We start from the raw sequence: 23,550 nt of genomic DNA, 5'->3' as shown, positions 1-23,550 counted from the left end.
CCCAACTCTCAAGGGTGGCTTAACCCGAAATGAAAAATACCAAAAACCATTTCTGGTGGTGGTAAAGACAAAAAGGATTTGTTATTAAGAGGGAGAAAGGAATAAGAATCAGTGTCAGAGGGTAAAAAACAGACTGACAGAGAATTAAAAGCAGGGTCAAAAGGGCGAGAGGTAATCTCTTATCTTCAGGCACATGAAGGATTAGAGAAAGATGATTATATTTACTCTAGGGAATAAAATTATTTTATATTTTCCTGGGCATTTGTGTAAATCGTGAGCACTCTATAAAGTAATAATCTGTTTTTTATCCTATTTCAAAAGTAGACAGTTAAGTCAAAAGTAGAAAAAGATAGTTCTTCATAAAATATTTATATTTACCTGGAATTTGAAGCTCATCTTCAATAAATCGAACATAATTTTGTGCATTAATAGGTAGTTCTTTAAAAGCCCTTGCATTTGATATGTCTGTGTTCCATCCTGGGAGAGTCTTATATTGAACTTCAACTTTATTTAAGACTTCTTGGTTTGCTGAAAGTTAAAGGAATAAGTATATTTGTCCATGGTGTACACTGCCTATTGTCAAACAACTTTTTGATATATCATAGGTTCACAATCTCTTATACTTAGAGCCAGATACGTTTTGGAATTTAGAATTTTTCAGAATTTAGAGAGGTAAAACAGTGCACCATCTAGTATTTTATAATCAAACATATTTCTGCAGCAACAGGATTATTCACTCTAAGTGGGTAGATTATTAGTTCTAATAACATCAGTTCAAGTCAGGTTTTGCCATCAAATAGTTTTGGTGCCAAATTCACAACTTTCAATTTTTAGAGCGTTTTAGATTTCCACACTATGGATTAGGGATTGTGGATCTGTATAATGGCAGCAATCTCACAGAAAAGGTTTGCATATCTGCCCTCACCTGGGAAATCTATTGTTCTTGTGAAGGTATACACAGGCTTTGCTGGAAATTTTCTTCATTATCTCACCTAACCAGTTTCTCTGTATTCCCTAATAGAAACCGAAAGGGTGCTAAAACAAGAACAGTTGCTTTGACGAGAGACAGTGTGGTGGATGCTATGGTACACTGTCCAGATTTCCCTCTTTGGGATTCAGACACTCATTCCCCAGCTATGGGAGTACTGCCTGCTGAGAACTCACAGTTCAGAATCTCCCCAGCTGTCTCCCTGGAGCAGCCCGTATCCAATGACTTGTCAGTGTGGGGATACAAAGGACCTGACTACTTACCTTAATTAGGGACCACTCTGAAAAACTATTCTAGCCCCAGAGCTCCCCTATGGGATCAGCTAAGGGCTTTTCATGGAACTTCTCTGCAGTTCAACTTCTCCCTCTGCCTAATCCCGCTTCTTCTCTCACTCCCTTACAGATTGCTCAGAGCACCTGCAAACAAACTACCTACATGTACATCTCTATATCAGAGAGTCTGTCTCCCAGGGAACCGAAAGGAAGACAGTTGGTGCCAGGAGTGGTATAAGGAAGAAGGCTCTAAAATGGGACCTTGAAGCTGGATCATTGGCTATGGCTGGCAAGGAGGATTGCTAGTGGCAGAAGAGTATGGATAATCTTGGGCATGTTATAGTAGGGCAACCGTTAAAACTTTCATGGGAGGTGAACTGGGATGCCACGGTAGGAAGTAAAGCACTCGCAATACCTGAAGCGCTGAGAAATGAGCACAATGGAACAACGGAATTGAAGGGCTCTAGGTGAATGCCATTCATGAACTGGAGAAAGACAATGAAAGATTACTGAAAACACCTAGAGAGAATCTCGTCTCCTATAGCAGAGAGCAGGAAAAGCTGAGGATCGGGCTTAGGACTTAGTCACACAGACAGCAGAGCTCCAGAGAAGGCTGAATTCTCAAATCCAGCAAATCTGCTGTGACAAGGCCAGATCCTGTTTGAGAAAAAAGCGGGACCCTAAGACTTTGGATGAGACATCCGGTTGAACCCCTAGGTTCGCCGATGGCCTGCAGAATGGCCTACTACTTTTGTTGAAGACGAAGGCTTCCCTTTGCGTGAGGAGGATGCAGAAGCCTCTGCCTTGCAAGGCAGCTTGTGGCCCTGTCAGGGCCTACCTCTATCTCCCCTCCTGACCAGCAAACAATAGGTACAATGTAAGTTGGCCAAGGATGCACGGGGCCTGCTAAAGGAGGAGACGGACTACATTCTGAAGGATCTGCAGGACTGAGCCAAGATTTACCAGTAGGAGCCAAAGAAGTATGTATGGAACTGGATCCTCAAGGTACTGGATCAAGGGGTCCTGAGAGTGGTGGGATAAAAAGTTCAGTAAGAGAGTATATTGATATGGAAGTTCTCTCCTATGATCCACGATACAAACGTGATGAAAACATACTGCTAGGAATGTTCTTGGACGCTTAGAGAAAGTGATGAACCACACTAAGTCAGAACTGTTTGTGATAGATGATAGAAGAAGGAATCAAAAGACTCAGAGGGGCTTCTCCTTCAGCCATGATGGAGTACATGATTCTAGACTAACTTTTCCAGCATAAATAACTGTAAAACTGGACAAAACATACGACAACTCTTTCCAGGCAGTGGTCAATAAGCAGCACAAACTGTGGTTTCCGAGAGAAAGAAAACTCGTAAGCAATTCCCGAAACTACTCAACTCTCTGCCTAAGGACAATTTCCTGATCAATGAAAGTCAGGACCCTGGAGTCAGTAGAGAATGGTGGTCCCACTGACCTGAGAAGGCAGATATCAGATTTCAGGGAAGCTGAAGTAGCTAGAATCCTCAAGGTTAAGCGTCAGACAGGAGGGAGCTATACAGACAGAGAGGGTACCTCCCCCAAAAGTCTGTGTGAAAGTCCTGTGGCTAAAGTTCAACCATACATGCAAAGAATGGGACCATGGGAGGCTTACCAGATAGCAGTTGTCACACAGTTGAGTGGGACAAAGATTCTAGAGGTCAAGCAGTGCTGGTAAAAGGGAAGGAACAGGGTACACTGGAGCTCCAGCACTGCCAGATTGGAGAGATCTCTTTATACCTTGTTAACTCTCCTGGCATCCAGCTGAGACAACAGAAACGCTGTTCATTAAAAGTAAAAACCATACTTTAGATGGAAATCTACTACAGACTCCCCCCTCAACACCCCAACAAAGCCTAAAACCAAGCTCTGCCAAGATCCACAGAGGAGACAATTTGGAGACTGTACCACACTAGTTTAGAGATTTGGGAAACACCTTGGGCTTTCCACATAACTATACTAACAAAGCATAAAACCAAACTATACAAGGTTCAGGATGATCAGCCAGTAATTTAGCTGTCCCCTGAAACAAGAACCAATACTCTTCAGAGTAAGACAACAGAATCCAAGTGTCTACAACATATTACCCACAATTTCCAATATTCAACCCAAAGTCATTAGACACAGAAACAGTGATCCACAATCAAGGAAAAGAATAGTCAAGAGAAACCAAACTGGAGATGGTCCAGATGTTAGCTAACAAATAATGACTTTAAACATGTTTCTAAGAACTTGCAGCTCTCCTCAATTCCCAAGGACTGGTCACAAAACCTACCAGCTTACCAAGTTCCATTAAGCTAGTCAATATTCCTTCATTTGACATATTTCTAGTCTTATAGGATGACTAAACAATTTAACAGTTTCTATTTCTGGAAGCTGGAAACATTTATGGAACTTCCTGAGTAAATAAAGAAATCATACAACTAAAGATACGCCTGAAAAAACACATTGCCTCAAGTAGGAAATCTCCCTACATCCGTCCACTTTAGACACAGAATAGAAGTTAGAAAAAAATCATTCCTGTGGCTTGAAGGACATAGTGGGTTAATGTATTAAGAGCCTGCTTACCCTGACAAGCAGGGCTCTTTTCTCCTGTCTCACATTTCTCAAGGAAGGGAGGAATGCCTACAGAGAGGTTAGTTTCAAAATAGGGACGATAAGATTCCGGAGCAGCATAACTGGGCTCAGGGGTACCATGTTTCTTCTTTCCTATTTTAAGTTTGAGCACATGCTTGCTGCGACCCAGCACCCAAATGCATAGCAGCTATGAGACAAATGCTAGTAAGTGAATGTACTTGCACTATTCACAAAGGGCATATCAAGTCTGTAGCTATATATCATAAATTATACAGAAGAGCTTTATGAACTGCTCTAATACATACACCTAATAATACTCTTTATACACAGCCTAAAAAGAAGAGTACCTGGGAAATGAGGTATAATTTCACCATCTAACTTGTATGCAACTCCAACTTTGATTTCTGTAAACATGTCCAAAATATCCAATTTGGTAAGTGCCAACCTAATTTTGGAAGAAAAGGTGACGTTAAAATAGCAAATTCTTAAAGGCCCTAACAACCAACTTGATAAGGGAGTAAAGGAAAATTCATACAAAGTTAACAGTTCCAAAGCAATTCTGAAAACTGGTTAGGATTATATTTTAAAGCATGCCACACATAAAACACTACAGGGCAATATACTGATGTAATTTTTCCTCATAATAAAAACAATGACTTAACTGATCTACTAGTGGGTTACTTTTCTAATAATTATAGTAGATTTTCACTCTTTGATAGATCCACATCCTCTTGCTTAGTTTCTCAGGATCAACCAACACATATCCACAGAGGGCTGCCTGGAGTAAAGGATGCATCTTACGGCTGTGGGACACAGCAAAACTGACTCTTCCACATGGATGACAAGATACATGTACCTTTACACATATGCTATCAATCCTCATTTCTTCACTCTCCTTACCATCAATTCCACCCTTCTGGTCAGAAATTGTCAAAGGAGAGTGAGGAAACCACATCAAGGACCTCTTCATGATACATCAAAATCTCCCAACAAACTGACTGAAAAACAGAGTTTTACAGGAAAATCTATAGAAATTAGATAAAACACTAGGTTTGAGATTCTTGCCCACAGATTACTTTTTTATCCTTTATTCTGTTATTTGCTAGAAATTAAGTGTAATTAATACAAACGAATACATTTTTACACTTACTTATGTGTACGTGTTAATAACAACTTTTACGGAACATTTTTAGTGTGCCATGCAGCATGCTATATGCTCTCATCTAGTTTTCAAAATACCCTTTTGAAGTAGATAGTACTATTATCTAGATTTTAAAGATGATGAAAAAGGCACAGAAAGATCAACTTGCCCAAAGTCACACAGCATAACGCATGGATCTGAGATTTGAATCCAGAAGTCAGACGTCTCTCAAGCTCATCCACTAAACCACTGTTATACTGCCTCCCCTCTATGTTACTCCATCTATCTACCTACCTTTCTACCTGCCTGTCTTACTTCCCTCTATACTTATACGCATGTAAGGGTATCACGATTCTTTTCTCCCAACCTTGGATATCCAGGAAAAAAACCTGGGGTCCCTCTCCTTATGTACCCTTCCCCTATATCTTGGTCCACTTCTACCCTGAACTGCAATTTCATTTGGAGTCTAAAGAGTGAAATTTTTCTATTAGTGCACTACCTCTAGTGTGCACTCCACAAAATTTAACCTGTGGTCATGAATTGTCATTTACGAAATAAATGTTTCTAAGAATACTCACGCAGTAAATCCATTAATCATATGAGCATATTTGAGCAAAACAAGGTCCAACCAGCCACACCGTCTTTTCCTTCCAGTAGTTACACCAAACTCTCTACCCCTTGTTTGTAATAATTCTCCAATTTCCTAAGGAACAGAAAATAAAACCTTAGGACTAGAATAGCAATGCTCTAAATCTAGTAGAATTATACTTAAGATCATATAACAAGTCAAAGTTTCTTAGAGATAAGCATCTTTCAGAAAATAAGTAAGTTGAAGATACAATTCCATAGAGATGATAGATTTTATGTGAGGGAGGCATTATTTGAGATAGATCCACTTTTGGCTTCACTTTTTACCACTATTTTAAAACCAAGAACATTTTTTATGTTATGTTACATTAAATGCTACATATTAAAAACTAAGTTGTTAGTAAGTATTTATTAAAATAGATAAGTTAGGTCAATTTGTTCTAAGGACTTTAGTTTGATGACTTTCCTGAAAACCATAAGGCAAACTCTCACCTAGTAGTTGCTATCACAATGTCCTTTTAAAGAGAACTGAGGTTGAAAACAATGCTCAAAGTTCTAAGCTACAGCCACTCCCTACAACCTAATTTTCCCATCTATGATCTATCTGTTCCTTAATTTACACCTTTCTGATTAAAGCCATCATTTCATTACCTCACGTATTCTGACATAATTACAATTAATAGGTTGCTCTGTCAGGTTTGAATTCCAGCCTTGTCTATCTGTGTGGCCTTGGGCAAGTTACTTCAGCTCTCCATGCCTCAGTTTCCCCATGTGTAGAATGGGGATGGTAATAGCACCCAGCTCCCAGAGTTGCTGTGAGGACCCAAAGAGCTTCTAAGTTTACAGCAATTAAACAGTGCCTGGCCCGAAGTCACCACCAAGTAAGTGTTGGCTATGATTAGACAATGTCTGCAGATCATTCTCCTCAATCTTGACTCCTAATAAGCTCTTGGTGAAAGATAGTTGTTATTTTTAGCTTCTTTCTCCTCTACCATCTTAATCCCCTTCATAAACCCACCTGTCACTTAGCCTTGCAATTACAATTACTTTTAAGCACCCACTAATCCCTCCCCTTCTGTTGTCAATCTGCTGCCACTAACAATAAAGGTGTATATAATTTTCTTTAATGTTGCTCTGATTACTCTTGCAAATTAAGTGAAATGCACAGAAGCCAATAATTCATTAAGGGAAAAAAAAGCATGATTTTTTTATTTTAAAACTTCTAAATTAGATTTACTGAGAAATAGGCTCACATTGTCTTGCTCTGTAGGAAAGGCACCAATACCAACTCTAGTTGTATAAGCTTTCACAACTCCATACACTTCTCCAACATTTTGAGGGGGCATACCCAAGCCAGTACAAACACCTCCAACTGTACAGTTCGAAGAGGTTACAAAAGGGTAAGTTCCTAAAAATAGAAACAAATGGTAAAATATACACAAATGATAGACATTATTTTAAAAATTCTGCATTTGAGTATATTCTAGGTATTTGAGAATATAACTGTAACCGCCCTTTCAAAGCCTCGATGTTTTATTCCTGATTCCTTTTGTCTGTAGAGAGATAAAAACATAGGTGGTTAAGCTACAGCTGTAGTGCTTATACTAGAGAGGCTCCTTGAGTACATGCAATTACTCAGCTCTGTCTGGTAGGCACTCACCTAATAGACTGCTAAATAATTTAATGCCAAAACTCTGGTGTTATTCTACTATGCAGACTTATATATATTTTAACACTCTCCTGTTAGTTTAAAGCAAATTTATTTTACTCCCCTGATACAAATATTAAGGTGCACCAGCAACCTGGAGTGACAACAGTACACTAAGAATTTTGTGGTATTCAGCATTTTCTGACCTTTTTATCTGTCTTCAGGGAATAATCCCAGAAATGACAAGAGTAAGCAAAGAGTGGTGTACTTCCCCCCCTCCCCAAACCCTGGCCCCAAGATCCTCTTCATACTTAAACTATTCACTATGCTAATTAGACACTGCTTTCTTTCCAGATTGGATAGGCATATTATGGTATCAAAAATACATATCTACTACACAGAAATACACTTTAATTGGCTTACTTGGAGTCAAAAGCCAATGAAATGCCAGTAAGAGCTGAGAACAACCAGATTTATCCTGAAAGATCATGTTTAGATGAAAAGGCCAACAAATTAGGCCAAGAAAGGCAGCAGTTTGAAGACGATAGCATTAACTTTTTGAAGATGGAGGAAATGCTCTAAATCCACTCAGAATCTCACGTCCAGGGAGTCAATTAAACAGACTTCCATAGATCTTAGAATGTGCATGTTTAATAACAAGGTATATTAGCTTTTGATTTTTTAAAAAAGGCTGAATTAAAGGTCCTTTCAAAGGATTCATCTAATCATTTTACAGTTCCAAGGAAATGAGGTCTGGAATTGAACCATAAACCAAACAACAAAAAAAAATCACAGTTTATAAAAACCCAAACCCACTGACCCAAATAGTGATTTCATTTTTCTAATGAACTGCAGAACTTAACACAAAATATTCCTTTTTTAAAAAAAGGGTTAGCATAAGATGACAAACTTTCATCATTCCTGAATATACAAGCAAAAAGCCTTATTTTAAAATCCTTTAATGCTAACGTTAATTATTTATATCTTAAGCAATTTAGGACTCAGTTAAGCTCCCCATAAGTCATATCTCACTTACCAAAATCAATATCTAGTAGTGCTGCATTCGCACCTTCTACCAAGATTTTCTTTGGTGGTCCGTGTAGAGCCTCATATAGGAAATAAACTCCATCTCTCACCATTGGTTTAATCCTTTCCATATAACTCTATATACAAAGACAAAAACCAAGTTCAACGTATACTAATAAATTTACAATGAAACCAATACGAGTAAAAATTACCTGACTTTGACAGTGAAAATTGACCAATGCAAAGTAGAAAGGGATTGGTGACGGTGCTTACCCTAATGCAACATTTGGATTGGCTTTGTCCCTTTGTTGATCTATCCCCCAAATTCCTATGAGTGATTTTTATATGATACAAAGCTAGTCTTTTTTCTGCTCAAAAATTATTCAATAGCTAAACTCCCTATCACTGCATATAAGGCCATGCTGATTCTCCAGAACCAGAAAAGAGATACTATTTCAAGAAAAGTAGAGATACAATGAAATTCAAAGGTTCTATTTTTTTTTTTTTTTTTTTGCGGTACGCGGGCCTCTCCCATTGCGGAGCACAGGTTCCGGACGCGCAGGCCCAGCGGCCATGGCTCACGGGCCCAGCCACTCCGTGGCACGTGGGATCTTCCCAGACCAGGGCACGAACCCGTGTCCCCTGCATCGGCAGGCGGACTCTCAACCACTGTGCCACCAGGGAAGCCCCAAAGGTTCTATTTTAACCTCACTGCAAATAATGATGACAATCTTCCAAATAGCCAAGTACTCATACTTCATAAACCAGCTTTCAGGAAAATAAACAAGAACTGAATATATTACATTATGCTTTTATATTTTGTAGGTATTAGAAAAGCAGAAGTTATAGCCCATATAACCATAAGCTGCATCAAGGTTTTTCTCAAAATGTGGTGAAGGCCACAAGTGACACTGCCAAGCATGTAAGTATCAGTAATTGACTACTAATATTCTTTTATTCTTTTCCCATTGTATTCCATTACAGTAAAATACCTTAGCAGTATTACTAGTAGATAATATCAAATACTAACATACACACAAACATGAAAAACTTTCTCAAAACACGTTTAAAGTATTAATAATACTGCTTAATTTTAGGAATTCAATTAAAAATATAATATAAACAAGAGTTTCCCCAAAGCTTATAGTATAACTACAATAAAATCTAGTTTCAACCATGTTTAAATATTTAGCCAGACTAGTATGGAAATTCCAGGATCCACTCATGAACTCACCTGAGTATGGTATACCTATTGATGAAAATATAATTCCCCCCTTGGCTCTAGTCCCCAATCTCATGCTTCTTCCTGTTTTAGTCCTTTTTTTTAATGCCTGAAATGACCGTACCATTCATCACAACCCTTGTTCCTTAAAGTCTTGGTTCAACATATAGTAGTCCCCCCCTTATCCTAGGGGGATAGGTTCCAAGACTCCCAGGGGATGCCTGAAACCACAGACAGTACCAAACTGCATACACTGTGTTTTTTCCTATACATACATACCTATGATAATGTTTAATTTATAAATTAGGCACAGTAAGAGATTAACAACAATACCCAATAATAAAATAGAACAAGTATGACAATATACTGTAATAAAAGTTATATAAATATGGCCTCTCTCTCCCTCAAAATATCTTACTGTACAAATTTAATGTCTTTTTCATCCTAGGCACTTATCATGCATTGTTATACTTTTGCAGTTTGAGGTTCAACAGCAAAACTAGCACAAATTTCTTCTTCCTTCTTCACAATTTCATGGATAGAAGAAGATTCATTCTTACTGTAGACCTTACCAACTCAGCATATGATTTTTTCTCTTTCCTGATTAAGTTGAGAACTTTCACCTTTTCACTTAAAGGAAAAACTGTATGGCTTCTCTTTGGTGTATCCAAATTGCCAGCATCACAACTCTTGTGCTTTGGGGCCGTTAGTAAGTAAAATAAGGGTCACTTGAATATAAGCACTGTGATACTATGACAGTCAATCTGATAAGTGAAATGGCTGCTAAGTGACTAATGGGTGGGATGCATTGGACAAAGGGATGACTGACATCTTGGGCAGGATGGAGCAGAACAGCAAGAGATTTCATCACACTACTCAGATATTCTCAAATTTAAAACTTATGAGTTGTTTTGCAGTTGACCATGGGAAACTGAAACCATGAAAAGTGAAACCAAGGATAAGGGGGAAATATTTTTTATCACCTATTAAGAATCTTTTTACCTAATTCTGGTCATTATTATTCACCTACTTTACTTTCATTCAGAACATGTATAAAATATAATTGAAAAGATATACCCATACTTTAGCACGTAAATATTTCCAAGTTGCTAGTAATAAATTTAAAATATTTGTTGCATGACAGAATGAAAATAAAATGGCAGTCTATTCCAAGCAACAATCCATACACTGAAATCCAAATACTTAACATTTATAATGTTCCTTGGAGGTCATTTTTTTTTTAGAAATTCAGTGAGTGGCTAGACCTAAGGCCTGCAACAATTCTAAAATGACATATCAGGTATGTAAATTCCTATTCAGTTCTGGAACTGATGTCATACTTATTTAAGAGAGACAATCAGACACATGAGAAGCAGCTTGAAACTCACCAAAGATTTTGGAAGAATGGAAGGGTGGAGAGGATAGGCAACTTGACTACTGGCTAACTCAGGCACCAACTGTGGGCCTAATCTTTGGCCAGTTACCTTACTTGTCTCTTAAGAGTACAGTGCTAAAGAAATTGACCCTATGGGGTAACAGTCCTAAATCGGCTGGTTAGTTTTAAAAGTTATCATCTCTTACTTGTCCCTTTGTTGATCTATCCCCCAAATTCCTATGAGTGATTTTTATATGATACAAAGCTAGTCTTTTTTTCTGCTCAAAAATTATTCAATAGCTAAACTCCCTATCACTGCATATAAGGCCAGCATAAGATCTATGATTTGCTCCCTACTTGTCTAATTTTATTTTCAGGTACTTTATTCTTGCTCCCTGCTCCCCACTCAATATTTTGTTTAAGCTACATCATGTAAAGTTACTCAAACATGCCACATGCTTTTAGGCTATATGCTTTTAGACTTAAAATTACAAATTCACTTCACCATTTCTTACCTATAATACTTTATACATATCTGTGTGGCACTTATTAACCACATGTTCTTCAACCTTATATTTTCAGTTCCTAATACAAAGACTGAATGAATGAAAGATCTAGATGCCAATTTGGCAAACGAGTTTTAAAAAGGACATTATAAATGTCAGAAAGCATTACCTTGAGTTTTTGTAATTCACCTTCAATGTCTATTTCCAGCGTGGGGTATATAGATTTGTACTGGTTAGCCAAAACTTTGAACCTGAAAATTACAGATAAATCAAGACCTCAGCTCTGTTTAAAAATATTCTGAATAATTTCATTTGATTCAAATGGTTTCTGGAGATAAGTGGTCTTAGTAACAATCCCCAAACTGAAGTTACACTCTGAGAAATAGAATCTAATAAAGAAGATCAGTCATATGAATAAATGATACACTCAAAATATTTTTTACTGATAGGGATATCAACAATATAATTAAGGTGAGGGGTGGGAGGAGGAGGGAATGACTGAAATCTGTAACCACAAGACTTAAATCGAATTAACTATATTGTACTGCATGAAAGACAAAAGGGGACGGTCTAAAATGACGCTTTTAAGAGAGACAGAGGCAGGCATTAGCAATTTGTCTCCAATATTCTTAGTGGAGGTGTCCCAACAGTGCAGACAGACAAACTGCTGACTGAAAATGGATACAGCGAGTGATCTCTGATGCCATCTGTTATTAGATGTGACCAACTAACGCCTCATCACTGAGTCACCATACAGTTTTCGGATGATTATCAGGTTTCCCACGGAGATTTTTTCTACAGAGATTAAGTGTCAATGGGGCATTTCTATTTTTCAAGGTGAGCTTGATACGCAATAGTTCACCAGTACCTGAGAGCCTAATTATTTCCCGGTGGGAGGACACAACAGAGTCTTTGGACCTGAAAATCCGAGGACCCTAGGCTGTGGTGACCCCACCACAGCACTGCCACATCCTCCTGGAAGCATCTCTATTTCTCATTAAAACATTCCAAACTCCAATCCTTAAATATAATTTTGGCTTTGTCTTTTTGTGGTACTGATATGATATCAACATCATGTTGTTTTCGTGAAGTTAATTTCAAATTAAGGACCAATTCAAATGTAATAAAAAAACTTTAATATTTCAAATGAAACAAAAAAGCCAACTACCACTACTCAACTAGAATACTGATTTTTATCAATTTGCATATTGGGTTTTAAAAATCCATTTGCTCTTTCCATTTTGAAATACAAGGTAGTTACCTCTCAGAGAAGCCATCAAAGTCAGAAACAAGATCACACATCCTGAGTCCACTCCGAGCAGCTTTGGAAGAATAAACTGGGCCAATGCCCTTTTTTGTGGTACCCAAACTTTAAAATAAATCAAAACAAGCTCTGAGTTAGAAAAGAAAGATGCAGTTCTTATGGTCAAATCAACACAAAGAATGAAATTTTTATGCTATTTCCTTTAAGTTTATTTTCACAGTCTTATTTTCTCTGAAATCTAAAAAGGATATCCTAATAGTTATTTTTCTTAAACTTCTGGCCTAGAATTTAAACAAAAAAGACTAGATATGCTTAAACTGCACATACACACACACACACAAAAACATACTTTTTTCCTGCTTGTTCTTGTCTCTGTTGTTCCTGGATACCATCAGCCGCTTGATGAAAATCAAATACTGAGGGGGAAAAACAAAATCAGTTGTTGTTGAGACAAAATACAGGAAAGCAACATATACTGCATTTTAAATTACTGAAGTTATAAATTCCTTAAGCCTAATTTCTTTATGACAAATTGAATGGATACATTTTAAAAAGCAACAATAATGGTGGGAGTGAAGATTATAATGCTAACTGGTATATTAATATGAAAGTATGCCTGATCATTCATTCCCATATATTGCAATCTATTCTATTTTTAGAAATGAGTCCTTAAGAGAGTGATTCTGGAGTACCCTACCCTACAATTCTATAAAGCTCAGTTTACTAAGATATCCTCTTGAAGTTCTGGACTCCAGAAATCTAGGGATTATGTTAATTATCTCCCTCTTCCTCACTGGTCCCAAGCTTCCATCACCTCTCACTAAAGCTGTAGCCTCCTAATGAGTGTACCTATTTCCACTCTTGGACACCTCTAATTCCTACCTTTTAATGCAGCCACAGTCATCTTTCCAACACAGATATATCACCACTGTTGTCTTTAAAACTCAGTATCTTTCTAATGCTTAAAAGGAAAAGACAAAACTATTTTACATGTGCTCCTTGAATAGTCTGCCCTTTCATCTTACACTATGCTCTGCCCCCTTTCTGCCCTCCCATACCATCATATAGGCATTCTTTTAAGTCCTTGGCTCCAAGGCATATGTTTTTCCTGTCTGAATACGCCTCTATGCCTTCTCTCTCTTCTCTCTCCCTCTTCTTCTCCCCTTCCCTCTCTGTACTGTTTTCCCCGAGACTACACGAATTTACATTCCCACCAACAGTGCACAAGGGTTTCCTTTTCTCCACATCCTCACCAACACTTGTTATCTCGTCTTTTTTTTTTTTTTTTTTTTGCGGTACGCGGGCCTCTCACTGTTGTGGCCTCTCCCGTTGCGGAGCACAGGCTTTGGATGTGCAGGCTCAGCGTCCATGGCTCACGGGCCCAGCAGCTCCGCAGCATGTGGGATTTTCCCGGACTGGGGCACGAACCCGTGTTCCCTGCATCGGCAGGTGGACTCTCAACCACTGCGCCACCAGGGAAGCCCATATCTCTTGTCTTTTTGATGACATTCTGACAAGTGTGATTACCTCATTGTGATTTTGATTTGTACTTTCCTAACGATTAGTGATGTTGAGCACCTCTTCATGTACCTGTTGGTGATCTTTAATGTCTTCCGTGGAAAAATGTATGTTCAGTTCCTGTCCTTTTTTAAATTGTTTTTTTTTCTCTTGTGTTGTATGAGTTCTTTATAATATTTTAGATATTAACCCCTTATCAGATATATGATTTGCAACTATTTCGCCTTTCTGTAGCTTGCCTTTTCATATTGTTGATGGTTTCCCTTGCTGTACAAGTTTTTTAGTTTGATGTAATCCCATTTGATTATTTTTGCTTTTGTTGCCTTTGCTTTCAGTGTTAAATAAAAAAAATCATTACGAAGACCAGTGTTTTGGAGTTTACCATCTATGTTTTCTTCTAGGAGTTTTATGGTTTCAGGTCTTAGGTTCAAGTCTTTAATCTTATTTTGAGTTAGTTTTCGTGTATAGCCTAAGATAGCGGTCCAGTTTCATTCTTTCGCATGTAGCACTCTAATTCTCCCAACACCATTTATTGAAAAGACTGTCCCTTCCCCATTGTATATTCTTGGCTCCTTTGTTGTAAATTAATTGAATACATATGTGTGAGTTTATTTTGGAGCCCCTTATTCCATTCCATTGATCTGTGTGTCTGTTTTTATGCCAAAGCCATACTGTTTTTTAAATGACTATAGCTTTGTAACATAATTTGAAATCAGGAAGCATAATGCCTGCAGCTTTATTCTTTCTCAAGATTGCTTTGGCTATTTTGGGTCTTCTGTGGTTCCACAAAAACTTCACAATTGTTTGTTCTATTTCTGTGGAAAATGCCATTGGAATTGCACTGAATTCCAATGTAACTGAACACACTGAATTCCAAATGCACTGAATCTGTACAGTGCTTTGGGTTGTACGAACATTTTAACAGCATTAATCCTTCCAATCCATAAGCATGGAATATCTTTCCATTTATTGGTTTCTTCTTCAATATCTTTCATCACTGTCTTATAGTTTTCAGTGTACAGGTCTTTCACCTCCTTGGTTAACAGAGTACCCTTTTCAGGTACTAGAAGGCTCTGTATAATAAGGTACATGCTGATTAAAGGAGTAAAATATGTGTATACCATTTGTGCCGCACCTTCTATATTACGCGGTATGTTAAAATGTTTACTTTTTTCTATGACATGGATTCTAAACCTTGGCCAATAGATCGCTATTATATACTATAACGATTAGTTCATCACGATGTTCCTATTTTGGTGCCCAGCCTAGCCTTTCTCATCTACGTTTGAGAGGCCAGAATAGTTCTTAAGAGCTGTTTCACTAAACTCAGACTTTGCAAATCATTTAGGACAAGATTGAGACCTTGGAGTACGCCACTTCTTTTGAATAAAAAAGTATTTGCATTTCAGCATGTTTTATTTTTTATGTTCAAAGAAGTTACAGAGGCAACTGGCAAATCACAAATAGTTGTTGGAAAGCAGGTGAGCCAAGTACCTTGCCGTAGAGCTAATATTTTCTTAGGTTTTTCTAGGTTCCAGGAAGCTAAGAGTACAATCAGAATCATCACTTTCATGAAGCTTCATCATGGCGTGGAGCCTTAATACCACCACAACTACTGTTTTTGAAAGAACAGTCTTTGTCTAAAGTTGCTTGAATATCTCTTCCATTCTCTACAGCCTAGATACTGAAAATACAAAATGCCACCTTGGGGATTCAGTCTAATTTTTTTAATTAAAGATAATTGTGTACCTTCAGTAATTAAGTTTTATTAACACCATCTTATTATTTTTTAATTATCAGAGTTAAGTTTTATTAACACTATTTTTATACTGCATTAAAGTGTCCAGTGTGAGCCTCAGGACATGTAATATCCACTTCGCTTGCTTCTCACACCTTCTCAGGTCTTTTTTTTTTTAAGTTTTTTTTTTTCTTTTAATATGACCACTTTAAGTCACAATACAGTATTGTAATCTATAACCTCAAGATTGTACAGCATATCTCTAGACCTTATTCATCTTGCATCTCCTTCAGGTTCTTACTCAAATGTCATCTTCTCAGTGAAACCTCCCTGGCCACTTTATCTAAAATTATAGTTCCCCACCCACCTCCTCCAAATGCCTGACACTACCGGTCTCCTTTCTCTGATTTACTTTTTCTCCTCAGAACGTATCACTATATACCATGGTACATTACATACCTGTGCTCCCTACTATAGCTCCATTAAGGGACTTTTATCTTTTCTACTGCTGAATCCTCAGTGCCCAACACCACACCTGACATAGAGTAGGCTTCCAACAGCTGTTGAATCAAAGGACAGACACCCAGCAAACCTTGGATTTCAAATGCTTAAAAAAATTTTAAACTCTCAGTCATTTCTCAGGTCTCTTTTCCTCAATAAACATCTCTTATATTAAAATTTTGTTATGAGATTCAATGGGAAGGGGCACAATTATGATGCAACATAGTTCTTTGCATACTTGCTTAAGTATGCTAATGTAAAGAATTGGCCAACAACTTAGTCATTTTTAAATTTCTTTAAAGGAAAATTGATTGTTACAAAAATATTAGCAATGTATTGTGGAGTTTATAACAGTGTAGACATGAAATGTATGACAATAATAACACAAAGGACTTTACAAGGAAATGCAAGCATTTTGTTGTAAGGACCTTAGGTTAAATGTTACATTATTTTAAGGTAGATCATGAGAAATTTAAAGATGCACACTATAAACCCCAGAGCAACTTCCAAAATTCATAAAACAAGAGGTATAGCTCATAAGCTAATAGTGGAGATAATATTTAAAATATCAAATCCCAAAGAAATCAGGAAAGAAGAAAAAAAACAAATAGAAAACAATGGGCAGATATAAATTCAACCATACTGCTAATTAGCTGTACTAGAAGTAAATGGTCAAAACATTCCAATTAAAAGGCACATTGTCACAATGAATAAATAGCAAGGCCCAAATACATCTTGTCGACAATAAATGAGCCATAAATATAAAGATATAAATAGATTAAAGATCATTAGAGGATGGAAAAAGATACACTAATCTTAAGAAAGCTCTAGTGGCTATATTAATATCAAAGTAGACTTCAGTATAAGAAATATCACCATAAATAAAGAGGACATTTCATAATGACGAAAGAGCTAATTCATCAAAAAACATAATTTTAAATACACATGCACCTAACAGCTTCAAAGCACACAAAGCAAAAACTTACAGAGTTGAAAAGAAATTAATAGACAAATCCACAATTATTGTTGGAGGTTTTTAACATGCCTCTCTCTCAGAAGCTGACAGAGCAAGTAAATAGAAAATCACTTAGGATACAGAAGATCTGAACGATGCTATCTTCCAATTTGATTTAATTGACATTTAAAGAACACTACTCAACAAGAACAGAGCACATATTCTAAATGCATGTAGAACCTTAATCAAAACAGGCCACATAATGGGTCATAAAACAAATCTCAACAAATTTTAAAAGGCTAAGATTGTACAGAGTATATTCTGTCTACAACAAAGTTAAATTAGAAATAAATAATAGAGAGAAATCAGGATAATCTTCCAATATTTAGAAACATAAGCATCATATTTAACTCATGGATTAAATGGAAATCACAAAAAAATTACAAAGTATTTTCAACTGAATGGAAATAAACATACAAAATGTCAGTGTTTGGAAATGCAATTAAAATAGTGTTAGAGAGACATGTATAACTTTAAATGCTTATATTAAAAAAAGTCTAAAATAAATAATCTAATAAGCTTCTAAAGAGGCTAAAAAAAAAAAAAGAGAGCAAATTAAACCCAAAGAAAGTAGAAAGAATGGACTAATAAAGAGCTGAAACCAATGAAATAGAAAATAAACATAATCAAATGCTTATTCTTTGGGGAAAAAACTCAAAATCAATAAAATGGAGAAAGCTCTAGTTAGACTGATCAAGAGAAAATGAGAGAAGATACAAATTACCAATACCAGGAATAAAAGAAAGGACATCACTGCAAACTACAGAAATTAAAAGGATAATATACAAACATTAAAAACCTTATGCCAGTAATTTGACAAGTTGGATGAAATGAATACAGTCCTTGAAAAAACATAAATTACCAAAACTGACACAAAAAGAAACAGAAAAACCTGAATCTCTCCATATCTGTTAAAGAAGTGGAATTTATAACTAAAAACATCCCCTCAGAGATTCTAGCCAACATTTAAAAGGAAATAATACCAACCCTACATGTATTCTTTCAGAAAAATGAAGGCACTAAAACTAAAAAACTACAGGACAGTATGCCTCCAGATGAAAAAGTAGTACATCTTGGCCAAGGGGGTAGGGCACCTAAGTTAGGTGCTGGGCATATTTATGAATAAAACAGCTAAAACTCTTTCCCACATGGGCACAGCCTTGTGTGAGGCATTGTTACCGATGAGGGGACTAATGCCTGGAAGACAAATAACTTGCCAGAGGACACAAACACAACATTTGGATCCAGATCCCTAAAATTCTAAAACCTGTAATTGTATTATACTATACTCCGTATCACCCATCATACTTTGTACTGACAATCTCAGGATTTTATGAGAAATTTTTAAAATCCTTGGAAAGAATTAATATTTTTAAGCATCTATGTACCAGACTAGGTTTTGTGCTCAGTACTGAAATGAGAGTTCTAATGCCATAATTACCATGGCACTTAGAGAACTGTCCTTTCAGTCCTATGGTAAGAGAGTCCCTGAAGCAAAAATGTGAAGTGGTTACATAGCAATGATTCTCAGCAATTTTCTAGTTAGTTTGATTTGATTTTTTGATAACATTATTTACTTCTTTTCACCATTTCAGAATTGACTGTACTAAAAATACATGTTTCTTATAGACATTTTAATAACACATGTTTTAAAGAATACATATATTATTATACATATTACTACTAATATCTAAATTTTAGTCAGAGCTATCCTCTCTGGGCTCAGTTCTCCTCTAACTACTTCTCCTCTAAGAAATACTTTCCTTTAAGAATATCAATTTATGGAAAAGGAAAAACCATTATTAAATAAATATAATACATTTTAAAATTTAAAAATTCACATTTGTTATAATTTAAACCACATTACTTTCCTATTATTCTGGTCCTTTGACCCCTTTGTATTAGTATTTTCTTTGGTTTTTGTACTCTAAAGGAATTAAGTAACTTGCTTAACCACTGTGCTACGTTCAAGAATGCAAACTGTCAAGTGACAGACCCAAAGCATTTATAATGAAAAAAGGTGGAGAATCCAGGCAGGAACACAGGTATCTCTCTTAACACCATGTTCTTTTCAACAGATTGATATCCATCAGCATATATTTACATCTACACATGGCCGAACTACTTACCTGATTATGTGCATTAATGTTATAAGCTACTCAAAGAGTACATACTAGGTATTATCCTATTTTGCAATCCTAAATTGTGGTATTCTGATATTGAATTTCACATAGCAGATGACAGAGGACCATTACAAAGTTCTGAAGATAAGTAGCAGCTTTCATCATTTATTCACAAGACAGAGGCAATGAATACCAAAAGGCCATACATAAAAACTAGAAAGTTAAAGATGACTCATGTTAACAAAATAAAATATATATAAGGTTAATGATTAGTGAGTGTAAGCAGATAAAAAACACTACAAAAGAGGGCTTCCCTGGTGGCGCAGTTGTTGAGAGTCCACACCTGCGGATGCAGGGAACACGGGTTCGTGCCCCGGTCCAGGAAGATCCCACATGCCGCGGAGCGGCTGGGCCCGTGAGCCATGGCCACTGGGCCTGCGCGTCCGGAGCCTGTGCTCCGCAACGGGAGAGGCCAAAAAAACACTACAAAAGTAATGCACAAAAATATAATTTTCATTATATACCTAAGAGACTGTCAGTAAGAAAAATAATACAATATTGCTTCCTATATTACAGCCCTATAGTGATGATATGTAAAAGTTTAAAAGTACTAAGGTAATAACCAAAAAATATTTTAAACTATATAGGTGACAGGCTGAGTATGATTCTCTTTTTTAATCAGAAGCTTAAAATGGCCAACAAACATGACAGATTTATAACCTCCTTCCTCATAAAAGCAAAATGAAACCTTTTTGTCCTCATCCAAATTACATGTTATTATTTGGGACTGCAAAGCTTCCTACTTTCTTTTTTTGTCTAGTTATGCATCTACGCTATTACTCTGGAAACATAAATTGCAGTTTTGCTAAAAAATAAAAAACTATGAGCTCTTCAAAGAAAAGGTTCAGTTTAAACACAAGTATAATTGATAGTTAATATTTTCATAGTTTAAATAGGTGAAATACAAATGACTCACAGCCTACTTTGCTTTATGGAAAATACATAAGTATGTATTCTTTACATGTTATCTAGTCACACTAACAACTAGCAAAGTCTTCAGTATGGGAATACCAATCTACTCATGGACAACATATACGATAATATGAACTAATATAAAAGTGTTTTGCAGTGGTAATCACAAATTGTTCTTTTCAGATTTTATAGATTAAGAAGCCTATGGCAAACTATGAAATGAAAAGGGAGTTTTCACATAAAAGCTGTATGTCAATCCAGTACAGTTTACTTCAAATAAGTTATTTTATTGATTTCCTATGCATAGTATTCAAATCTGTGATTGTTATTTGGAGGTACTTAAGAAAATTTTGATGGGGTTGCCTCTTAAATGGAGGTCAATGCTAAAACTAGAGCAGCTACTGCCTCAGGAGACATACATATTTAAAGACAATTTAAGAGTTCTAATCAATCCCAGAAGTTCTTACATGGTTTATAGTTCTTTCTCTTTCCTGGCTATTGCCTCTTAATCATGTCACTGGTAATTAAAAATGCTATCACTTCAGAGATAGGATAATAACAGGGAAACAAACTTCAAATATACTGGTGGTGGTTGAAATTAATTTTAGAATCCAGTTTGTTGTAACCAATGGAGGAGAAGGCTAGTCTGAATAAAACCTGCATCATTTAAAAAGCAGTATTATTACATTTTAGGTACAATGAATCACTCTAAAGACTTGCCCGATGGGAGACCTACTTTTACATGAGTATTAATATGTGCAAATAAAAGCTCTTTGTATTTTAATGTGGCTTATTTTTTAATAGAAGTAGTGATGTCTCATGAAATACTGCTTAAATTATTCATCTGATTAGCTAATTCTTCAGAAATAGGTAAAATTTAACCTAGCCCTTATTAAAAACAAAAGAAAAAAATGAATAAGATTCCATGTATCTGAACCCAATTATTACAATTCATCCTACTTAGTGTTCAGTAAAATTAAAGACAAATTGGCTACTAAATGCTTTCATGTGATGTTTCTGATAAAAAGACAGTTATAAATAAATGTATTACGTCCCCCTTACCAATATGAGCTCGGTCAGATATGATAAGCCTTTTTTCCCAGCCTTCCAGACCTATAGGGAAGGGAAAAGATACATTTAATTGTACATTTTGTATAATTTTTAGACTTAATTTCCTTAGAAATACACTGTTTAAAAGTCTTTTTCACCTAAGTAGTCATTTTAGCATCTTTTCTTCTGCATAGGAAATATGTTTAATAAGAATTTTCTCACCTGTCATTCATTATACAAAGTCATTCACAAATTCCTTCTAAATGTTTTGCTCTAAAAAGCTCCAAACTCAAGCCAGCCATAGCCACATAAAATACTTTCAGGAATCCAAAACAGAAATGGTAGGAAGTATCATTTTGTTGGGGGGGGGGGGGGGGGGGGTGTGTGGAGAGGTGGGGGGGTGGGATGTGAGGGAGCGTGGGTGAAGTTCAAAGCAAGGGGAGAATTTTGAGAAAAGGGAGTTAATTTGGGGTATGGCACCCTTTCCCAAAAGACAATTATAAAAAGTGTGATTAGGGCTTCCCTGGTGGTGCAGTGGTTGAGAGTCTGCCTGCCGATGCAGGGGACACGGGTTCGTGCCCCGGTCTGGGAAGATCCCACATGCCGCGGAGCGGCTACGCCCGTGAGCCATGGACGCTGAGCCTGTGCTCCGCAACGGGAGAGGCCACAACAGTGAGAGGCCCGCGTACCAAAAAAAAAAAAAAAAGTGTGATTAAACAAAATAATAAAATGTTCTAATTCCTCCAAAGTACTGTCAATTACTGCACTTATCACACTGAATTATAAGAAGATACATGTGTCTCCCCATTTAAGTGTGAATGCCTGAGAGTAGGGGCCATGAATTTTCATAGTATGGGGTCTGTCATCCAATAAATGTTCAAGAAAAATGATTGTTGAATGAATAAATAAATGAATCTAAATATTCTTCTTTAAAGAGAGTAAGTTAGTAGGCAATATGCATTCTAAGGATAAGCCACTGAGCCCTATTTTCAAAACTAGTATTTGAATATTAAAAATTAGTTGTTAATTTTGATAATATCCAAAGATTTGTTTTACAAATATTCCTTATAGATTAAAGAAGCTATTAAGCCTCCCGCTCTATAGCTGTTTTTGACATGTAACACGTATTCTAAAGTTTGCTTAGGGAATATTATAACAAAATATTACAAAGAAACTCAATAAAGTAGATTCAGCTGGGTTAGATAGGCCAGAAGGAAAAAGAGTAGGGCAAAATTGTAAAGGGGATGAAGGACAGCAGAGAGCAGCAAGGGAACCTCAAAGTGACCAATTAAAAAGGTAGACACAACACACAGGTAAAAGTGCAGGGAAGACAACAGAGATAATAGCAAGACAGGATTCTGTGAAGTCAGATTTAGTTGTTAGGAACACTTGAGGATGGATTGCTACTTTTAAACGTGAAAAATAAACTTTAACGATGTAATAGAATTTGATTCTTTAAATATGAGCTAAGGGAGAACTACACTAATGCTTTTCCTCAATTGTGTATCATTTGCATTGCCACATTCCCCTCAAACCCTAGCAAGGTAGCCTAACTGAATGTAAACAGACTTCCAAAAATCCAGAAGAGATTAGAAAAGGCAGGAAATCAAGTCTTTTTTTTTAAAGATGGAAGTGGATACATTGCATAGAATAAGCATTTCCCTCCTTTGGAGGCAGGGACCTAAAAAACCTCTTTTGTCCCTAGGTTGTAGTAACCAAGGGAGTTCCAGATTCTCTAGGAAATGAGACTAAAAGTGCACAAAATGGGCTACAGTGGCTCTCTGACTGCCTTAAGCTAATTTTTGGCTTGTGTAGAAGTGGATGCTAACGAGCACAAATGACAAAATGAACTCGTGAATTTCCTAGAGTTTTGCCACCAGCATATAGTAATTCTAGCTACCTAGAGTTTGCAGATGACCAATGTGTAAAAAATCAGGACTTACACAATGACCTTGTTATATTTGTCTTTTGTTTAGAACACTGATGATAATGAATA

General features: G+C 36.5%; 1 protein-coding gene across 1 annotated transcript in view; it reads right to left on the bottom strand.

Annotated features, from left to right (window-relative positions):
• ADSS2 (adenylosuccinate synthase 2) overlaps window positions 1–23,550 on the bottom strand; it is a 40,229-nt gene that overhangs the window by 2,183 nt on the left and 14,496 nt on the right. The window contains exons 4-12 of the mRNA XM_027122414.1: window positions 21,567–21,617; window positions 12,987–13,053; window positions 12,635–12,742; window positions 11,543–11,624; window positions 8,281–8,407; window positions 6,850–7,004; window positions 5,587–5,711; window positions 4,215–4,312; window positions 379–528 (exon numbers count right to left, since the gene is read on the bottom strand). Of these exons, the coding sequence (XP_026978215.1) occupies window positions 379–528; window positions 4,215–4,312; window positions 5,587–5,711; window positions 6,850–7,004; window positions 8,281–8,407; window positions 11,543–11,624; window positions 12,635–12,742; window positions 12,987–13,053; window positions 21,567–21,617 (963 nt within the window). The remainder of the gene's footprint in view (window positions 1–378; window positions 529–4,214; window positions 4,313–5,586; window positions 5,712–6,849; window positions 7,005–8,280; window positions 8,408–11,542; window positions 11,625–12,634; window positions 12,743–12,986; window positions 13,054–21,566; window positions 21,618–23,550) is intronic.

The sequence above is a fragment of the Aethalodelphis obliquidens genome, unplaced genomic scaffold (genome assembly GCF_003676395.1).
Source record: "Aethalodelphis obliquidens isolate GAN/ISIS:26980383/991018 unplaced genomic scaffold, ASM367639v1 scaffold24, whole genome shotgun sequence".
In the NCBI taxonomy this organism is placed as follows: domain Eukaryota; kingdom Metazoa; phylum Chordata; class Mammalia; order Artiodactyla; family Delphinidae; genus Aethalodelphis; species Aethalodelphis obliquidens.
Note: the sequence above shows the minus strand (reverse complement) of the source record. Positions and strands in the feature narration are given on the sequence as shown.